General features: G+C 38.1%; 1 protein-coding gene across 4 annotated transcripts in view; it reads left to right on the top strand.

Moving 5' to 3' along the window:
- GABRD (gamma-aminobutyric acid type A receptor delta subunit) overlaps nucleotides 1-4,888 on the top strand; it is a 20,479-nt gene extending 15,591 nt beyond the window's left edge. For 2 of the 4 annotated variants that reach the window (XM_009274143.2, XM_009274146.1), the window contains exons 6-9: nucleotides 657-794; nucleotides 1,716-1,871; nucleotides 2,470-2,681; nucleotides 3,945-4,888. In XM_009274143.2, coding sequence (XP_009272418.1) covers nucleotides 657-794; nucleotides 1,716-1,871; nucleotides 2,470-2,681; nucleotides 3,945-4,244 — 806 coding nt within the window. In that variant the 3' untranslated portion in view covers nucleotides 4,245-4,888. The remainder of the gene's footprint in view (nucleotides 1-656; nucleotides 795-1,715; nucleotides 1,872-2,469; nucleotides 2,682-3,944) is intronic. The other 2 variants (XM_019470739.1, XM_009274145.2) reach the window with 2 other exon arrangements.
- Nucleotides 4,889-8,734: the final 3,846 nt, after the last annotated feature.

The following is an 8,734-nucleotide window of genomic DNA, read 5'->3' as shown; positions in this document are numbered from 1 at the left end:
ACAGGCTGAGAGAGTTGGGGTTGTTCAGCCTGGAGAAGAGAAGGCTCCGGGGAGACCTCATAGCAGCCTTCCAGTACCTGAAGGGGGCCTACAAGAAAGCTGGAGAGGGGCTTTTTACAAGGGCATGTAGTGATAGGACAAGGGGTAATGGCTTTAAACTGAAAGAGGGTAGATTTAGATTAGATACAAGGAAGACATTCTTCACTATGAGGGTGGTGAGGCACTGGCACAGGTTGCCCAGAGAAGTTGTGGATGCCCCATCCCTGGAAGTGTTCAAGGCCAGGTTGGACGGGGCTTTGAGCCACCTGGTCTAGTGGAAGGTGTCCCTGCCCATGGCAGGGGGGTTGCAACTAGATGATCTGTAAGGTCCCTTCCAACCCGAACCATTCTATGATTCTATGATTGTTCCATACCACATATTGCTAGTCAGTGTGAATCAATTTGGATTATTCTCCCTGTAGGAAAGCTACCCCAATGTGACACTGGCAACACTGATGTTACCAGAACAGTGAATTATCCAGACTGAATCACAGCATGTTTGCAATGGGACTGATGAAAATCAGCGTAGCAGAGGAATTAGAGGACTTCCATGATGAGTCCTCTAAGTTCTTAATTTCTTCCTCAAACTCTGTGTTTATTCAGCTTTCTTTTGGCAGATGGCTACTCTTCAGAGGACATCGTCTACCACTGGTCAGAAAACCAGGAGGAGATCCATGGGCTGGATAAGCTGCAGCTTGCTCAATTCACAATTACCAGTTACCAGTTCACAACAGAAATGATGAACTTCAAATCTGGTAATAGGATCTGTCTTCAGTTCAGGGACAGTATCTGACTTTTTCCTGTATAGGGAAACCTCCTATATCTATAACAGAAAATCCTTCTTCTTAAGTAACTAATTTAAGAACCTGTCAGGTTTCTGGTAAGAGTTTTCTTTAGCTTACACTTGCAAAAAATGCCAACCTTTGCTGAGCCTTCAGGTAGCCACTGTAGCATGTTTTGTCCTTTAGATCTGAATGTTTGACAAAATACTGCATGGAGTAGCCAGACAGCACTTGATAAAAAACACTTGAGGTATAGCTCACATTTTTTTGACCTAATTTGCAACTTCGGATAAAGAAAAATTTCCATTAGCCCTGATGTTATGAGGCTTATGACGTACAGTCAGATCATTCTAATTCTATCCAGTAGAAGTCAGTGGTGTGTATGCATACCACTGGGTTTATTGCAATGTTTGTAAAAGATTGGAGTAATTTCTTTCCTGCTGATTTTTCATCCTCTTTCATGTATTCAGATTCTCATTTATGCTGCACATCTCCTCTAAGCTCTTTTTTGAGTTTGAAATTAACTTGGCCTTTTAAAAAATCTAAATTTAGTATCTGGAGGACTTTCTACAGCAGATGATAAGACAGTACACATTTTGAAGCAATACTGTTATTTGAGAAGATTCATGATTTTATTTTCAGATCTGGCATTGATATGACCTGAGACAAATCATTTGACCTATTCTTAGCTAACAGTGCTGACGAGAACTGCAGTACCTCGTGCAGGGTTTCTGAAGACTAATTGAACAGCATTCAAAAAAGCTTTTTGTGATCCTTGTCCAAAAGATGTTTAAGAATGTAGATCTGTGTCATTATAGGAAATGTTATTTTGAATATCAGTTTAACTATAATTCACACAGTCAGATTCTTTCTTTGTCTGCTCTTTTTTTCCAGCAGGTCAGTTTCCCAGGCTCAGTCTCCACTTCCACCTTCGGCGAAATCGAGGAGTTTACATCATTCAGTCTTATGTTCCTTCTATCTTACTAGTGGCCATGTCGTGGGTATCCTTCTGGATCAGTCAGTCAGCTGTGCCTGCCAGAGTGTCATTAGGTAAAACATAGTTTGGGGAACTAACAGGGAAGGGTGTGCTGAAGTTGTAATTATGCTCTGTAATAATCCTCATTTTCCATGAAGGTGCATTTATGAATACTATGTTTACATTTGCGGAAGAGAAGGTCCTTTAAAAGATTTCCTTCATGTTTTAATTTCTGTCATGCTATCAGAGCAGCTGCCTCAGTAAAGAACAGAAAATAACCATCTAAAGATGGTTAAAAGCAATAGTGAATGTGAGGCAGATGTATGAAAGAACCGATCTGAAGGAACTGGGACAGTGACAAAAAAACATTCCTAGAGCTTGTGGATCTCTTTGCCTGAGTAAGGGTTGCAAGTCCAGATGCAAAAGGTTTGGAGGGTTAAGTCTTCTGGTTTTGTTTGTCCTGATCTAGAACAAAACCAAGGATAACATGTTCAAAGCTGCCTTACTCATACAAATGCACATATTTTTACAAGTTCCCCTGTTTTGAAAATCAGAAGCCACACTATTAAGGGGCTTATACCATGAAAATATTCCTCAGCTTCAGATTAGTAAATACACTTGTTGTAGTATATACTATGAAACCTAATTAAATTTTCTCACACTACACTGCAGGTATAACTACTGTTCTTACTATGACTACACTGATGGTCAGTGCCCGATCTTCGCTTCCACGAGCATCTGCCATCAAGGCACTTGATGTTTACTTCTGGATTTGCTATGTGTTTGTCTTTGCTGCACTGGTAGAATATGCATTTGCACATTTCAATGCTGACTACATGAAAAAGCAAAAGAACAAGATAAAGGCGAGAAGGCAGAGTGGAGAGGTCAGTAAGCGTAATACTGTGAATAACTTTGCAAAAGCAATCACCCTGCATTATGACCTTTTTCTACTATGGAAGGAAATTCTTCTACCCCTTTTGAAAAAAAAAATCCTGGTTAATTCTTTTGTCACATTAATATGACAAGCAACCGAATGCAACTGCTAATTTCCTCTTGCAGCATGGTTAGCACTAAAGACAACATATTCTTACATGGTTTGTTACTGTATTTAAGATAGGAAATGGAGAATAAGAGAGAATGAGTAAGAAAAGAGGCAAAGTATGTCTTGAGCCAGATTTGTACGTCTTGCACTTTGAGAATATATTTAGACCCTTTGATATTTGTCCAGTCAGTGTAAGTTACGGTAACCTTGAGTTGCTCCTGTAGTGCCAGGGCAAAGTCATTATGACAGTATTACACGAGATGGGGAAGAAAGGCCTTTTCTCAGAAGGTATTCTTTAGTAGCTGTCTCTGCTAAGACTCTTTTAGTTCTGCTACAGCATAATAAAATGCTGTCAGCAAAACAAAAGCTAGGCCTGTAGTCTTGAATGTTGTCCCCTGGAGATTACATTTTTTACACCTAAACTGCATAAGGTAAATACAGATATAATTAGCATGGATATAAGTTATGTAGATATGAAGCCCAGTGAAACTGAACAAATGAGTCCGTAGATGAAATTTCTTCCAGGAACTCCAGATGGCTTTGCTGCTTTCTTCATGTACATACATGCACGTTAGTGATGAAGCAGAGTGAATTGATTAAGGAACTTTTTTTTTTTTTTTGACAATTCACAATTTGTAGTCCAGGCCTATGTATTTTTGAACTCTCTGGCACCTTGGGTATTATTTATAATTATTATTACTTCATTTTATTAAGCTGTAGTAGATACAACAGATCCATATTCATTTTCTGTCCCACCTCCACATTCTCTCAGCTTTGACAAGAGCCAGAGAACTGCCTATTGGCTTTGGCCACAGAATGGGATAGCTCTATCCTTAAAGTCAGTCAATTATTTTCAGCCAGGAGGGCCTAAGCATGCTGTCTCAATGGTGCCTCAGTAATTCAGAGCATGTAAGATTATAACCAGAATTTGGATGTGGTAGTACAGTCTTTCAGCGGTCCTTCTGCCAAAGCAAGAGATAAATACCATTCAGCACTTATGGATCTCATAGGTATTTCACCATGTCGGTATCATGGCTAGCTTGGATGAAGTACGCTACCTCTGCCCTATAAATTGCTATTATAGGTTCTCCTCTTTCCTTTGCAGATAAACGTGAAGAATGCCATTGTTCTGTTTTCCCTTTCCATAGCTGGTGTGAACCAGGAACTGGCTATTTCCAACAGGCAGCACCGAATTCCCAGAAGCCTGCCTGGATCGTATGGCACAATAGAAATAGAAACTGGAGAGACAAAACAGCAGCAAGTAATGAAACTGGATAAAAAGAGAGGTCTGAAGTCCCTCTTTAAGCCCATTGATGCTGATACCATTGATATATATGCCAGAGCCGTGTTCCCAGCAGCCTTCGCAGCAGTCAATGTTATATACTGGGTTGCATACACAATGTAAAAAAAAAAAAAAAAAAAAAAAAAAAGAAAATTCATGTGAAGAGCTACAAATTGAACAATACCTACAGACTAAAAAGCCCTTGCTGAAACTGTATTGATCCATCTCTTCTCAAAATATTTTCCAATGAGCTCAAGACATTTCTAAAGTCAAGAAAGTCCTGCGATCAATTCCTACTAAAAGCAGCAATTTATTACCGATCTCATTTGGTACAGTAATAACTGTACTCCGCCAAACAATCCCAGCTCCTTATTTCCTGTATTACCATGAGACAATTTTTCATCTGTACATATTTGCAGCAAAAGTTTAAATCTTAAATTACCATGGTTTTCCTCCACTTTAAGGGTTGATCAGTAATGAAGATTTGGCTTTTCACACTCAGATAATTTCCTTTTTTGTAATGGAAGAGCTAATTCCTCACTTCCACACATGAGTGATTTTCTGCATCTGACCTTCTGTGGGATGGTCTAAGTTTAACAGTAGTGGTAAAGTTGGAGTTTTTAATCATAAAAATCTCATGAACAAAGTAAAAGGGAATATAGGGGAGTGGAGGCTTTTTCTTAAATTATTATTTGTCTTGGAGAAAATATTGAAAACATTTCAATGCTCTTAGTCACAGCATGAAATAAAATATACTACATAAAATTGTACTGAATTGTTAATAATGGCTGTATTACATTTCAGATCTAAGCTAGTGAAAGTTTAAACACTTAAACACAGTAATGTTTATTAGTTTAATAGGCCCAAAAATAGACAAAGGTGATTTAGAAACACAGAGAAAGCTCAGGCTTTCTATGTTGGATTGGGAAACATTTTAAAGGTGCTTGATACGAAGGAACTCGGACTCCATTTTCATGAAGGACTTCAGAATTCATTTTGTTAATTTTTAGTGAGAGTCTACCATGTATGCCTCTAAAAATATCCTTTTTGCATCTGTCCCAAAATAGCTGAGTGAAGTAAAAAAAAGTCATAAATGGCTTTAAGTTACTCAGTTGCTTTGGATATTTTTGCCATTTTTATTCAGAGGCTGACCTAATATGTTAGGCCTCTTCACTTCCATTATCTGAAAATGAAATTTGTGGGTACTCATACACACTCCTTAATTCAGGACTAGATCCTCTCACCCAACTCAGGCAAAATAACACTTTGTTCTGTAAATAATTCCAGTGAACTCAGCAAATGAATGCAGTATTCACAACAAATACAAGTTTCATAATTAATCTCTAAAAAACTCCACAGCAAAGGTATTGGGATATGGATTAAAACAACTGAAATATTGTTAGTTTAGGAAACCTATGTAAGACACTTCAAAAGGGAAATTTTTTCTGAGGATTTTGTTGCCTTGAAAGTGAGAGGTTGTTTCAAGTATAGAGACTGACACAAAAGAAAATATGAAATGAGAGGGAGGGAAAGAAGGAAGCAAAGCAAGTGGCTGAAAGCTACGATGGAAGGGAGCATGGGGAGGTGCGAGATTAAACAAGCCAAAAGATGTAGATAAGAGAAGAGTTGTGCTGGGCTTTGAAGATGGGGATCTTGAACGTAGTGGCTGATGATTAATAGTTGCAATCGCAGTAAGGATGAAACAAACATTTAATCACAGTGGAGCGTGCGCATATTCCTCCTGCCTTACTTATCTGTAACATATGGTTCGATTTCATATGACCAGCACTGAAAAATAGAGCATTTTAACACAGATTTAAAACTTAAAATAAGATTTGTTCACTATCACTGATGTAAGAGAACGCTCTGAAGAAAAAATAATGATCCTGAACTGAGCTATAATAGAAAATATGCTCCCATCGTAAGTCAGGCTTAAGTTCACCTCAATCTTTAGTTTCTGTTATAATGGAAAAACTATTTGCCAACAGTGTGCTGGAAGGTGCAAACTGACATCAAGCTATAACTGTTCCACAAAGTTCTCACCAGTCTAGCCCGGGGCTGAGACACCTGGATTCTGCTCCAAGATCTTGCCACTGACTTGTTGGGCAATCTTAGTTAAGTCATTTCACTGCATCATCTGCAAAATTGATATAATGATACTGATTTATTTCCTATATCTTTGAGTTTTACAGAAGAAAAACTCTTCAGGAGAGACAGAAACTCTTATCCTCCAACTAGGTAAGTGCATCCAACTAGTACTTATGTGGTGCTATTTACCATAGTTTCTGAGACTTTCACATACTGAATTAAAGCAAAGTATCACTCAACTTTCACCTTATCCAGAAAGCTAATGAAATTCTGCATCTCCTTCAATACATGCAGGTAATCAGGCTTCTCTTTTTCCTTCTGCTTCTCCTCTTTCTATTTTATTTTTCTTGGTGTTTGTTCCTGATGTTGATGAAATGCTACATTACAGAAAACACACATTCTGAGTGTGTTTTTGGTCATAATCACTTTCTCCTAAAGGAAGTTCAACCCCTCCTGCTCTCTTCTGAATCATTCTTACTGTTTTATGTAATGATTAAGTGCAGAGTGGAATAAAAACAGCAGAAGCATGACTTTACAATGCCTTTTCCTTACTAAGTTGTAACTTTTTCCCTGATCCTGTGTCAGGTCTTTGACATATCTTAATTCCCCTTTCTACCTCTCCTTTCAGCTTAAAACTGAGCTTTTTCAATTTACACCTGATCTAATTCTTGTCTGGCCTCAGAAGCATCGGAAGTTTAAATGTTGGATGATGCACTTTCATAGGCAAGGCAAGATGGTAGGCAAGTCTGAAATATTCTGCTCAGCACTTTGAACAGTACTACACCGTTTAGAAAGGCCATAGTGCCTTATTCTTCTGTTACACTTGCATAAATCAGAAATAATCTTTGTTTTAAAATCAGTAGATTAACTACTGCTGTGAAAGCAGAGTCTAACTTTTTTGCATCCTCCTGGTTTCTCTAGCTATTAGTTTATTACATGGCCTGTCAGTGTCAGTATCTACTGCTAGGAGCGAAATTATTGACTAAATCCATCTGAAGAACTACTCACAGCAGGTTCCTGTGGAGAGTAAATCATAAGAAAATAATCCATGATTTTGGAATTACAGTTATTAAAGAGCAGAGAACAAAGCATTGACCTAGTCCCTCTAGTGTGCAGTGGCTGGTTATTTAAAGTAATTAGCAAGAAGGCAGCTGCAGATATTATAAAGGCAGTGTCTAATCTAATTACTTCAGCAGTAACAGTTTATAATTGTGCACCTGACATAACTCCTTACACTGAAGCCAACTGAGTTATCACATGGCATTATTGGACAAAATTAGTTGCTTCTCCATCTGGGAGACAGTCGTAGGCTGCATGCCCTGCTGACTTGTTCAAAAGATTTATTCAATTAATTTTTCTGTAGTTCGACTGCAGATCTTCAGGGTGCACAGCTCAGTTGTGATTGATCGAAGTAAAAGGTGGCAGCAACCTTTTCCTCAAAAAAACCCAAAGCCAGAACGCTAGACTATCACAATGTTGTAGACAGAAGCATAAATAAAGGGGGGGAAAAAAAAAATCTCAAAACATTGTAGGCAGTCAGAAATGCACGCTGTGAGCATACATATGGCAATCGTGTCCATTCCAGGAACGAGGTGACTCAGCGGGGAGAAGAGGTGTTTCAGCTACTGTTACTGCACTTGCATGAGTAGCACAAGACAAAACACCTCCATCATGAAGAGTGGGATTTTCTTAAATCTGTTTCCAGAGCCAGAAATAGAAAAGTCAGATGCCATCCAAATTCAATTTTAAGGAGAAACTTCAGTATAGGAGTATGGTGTAACGATTGGCATTTTGCATAAATTGGAATCTTCTGTACTTTTGGTGTGCTTTACTTTTTTTTCCCTGTTTAAAATCATCATACTTAAAAATCATCAGACATTAATACTTTAGATGTATTAACGTCTAAAGACAATGCCCTATTCAACTCTAATTTCATGATGCCCTTAATAAACAGAAATAAACTAAATTCAATGTCAGCTGAATGCTGACTTTGCATGGGTTGTATTAGCGTCAAGGAGAGGCAAAAAAAAAAAAAGTAGTATGTGACAGATCAGAAAGCACTTTTTCTGTGCTGTACCTGAAAGCATTTGTATTCCTTTCAGCAGTTCAGAGTACTGCTCTATGGACTGGTGTTTCTGTGATAAAAAGAGTGGGATATGTGTTAATGTAATCATTCTAAATGTGAAGTGTTAATAAAATGTAGATATAGAGAAGTTGGAGCTTCTATAAATGGACAAAATAGACATTCCAACTATTGACCTGGAAGATAAAATGCTTTAGAAGGAAAACCAAAATAAACTCAGAGATTTCATCCCATAATGAAATCCTGCCTATTCAGTGCCCAAGGGCTTGTAAAACTCTACTTTGGCCTTGACAAGAGAAGAGAAAGTACCATTCTGTATTCATGAGTGCTTTCTGTGGGGCACTTCTGCAGACTACTGTATTTATGTTAAAAAATAGCTGTTGCTGCCTCAAGAGGTTGAAAAGAATCAGAAAGCACAAGATGAAGAAGAGCAAGATACTGC

This window comes from Aptenodytes forsteri, unplaced genomic scaffold (genome assembly GCF_000699145.1).
Source record: "Aptenodytes forsteri isolate BGI_AS27 unplaced genomic scaffold, ASM69914v1 Scaffold16, whole genome shotgun sequence".
Lineage (NCBI taxonomy): Eukaryota > Metazoa > Chordata > Aves > Sphenisciformes > Spheniscidae > Aptenodytes > Aptenodytes forsteri.
Note: the sequence above shows the minus strand (reverse complement) of the source record. Positions and strands in the feature narration are given on the sequence as shown.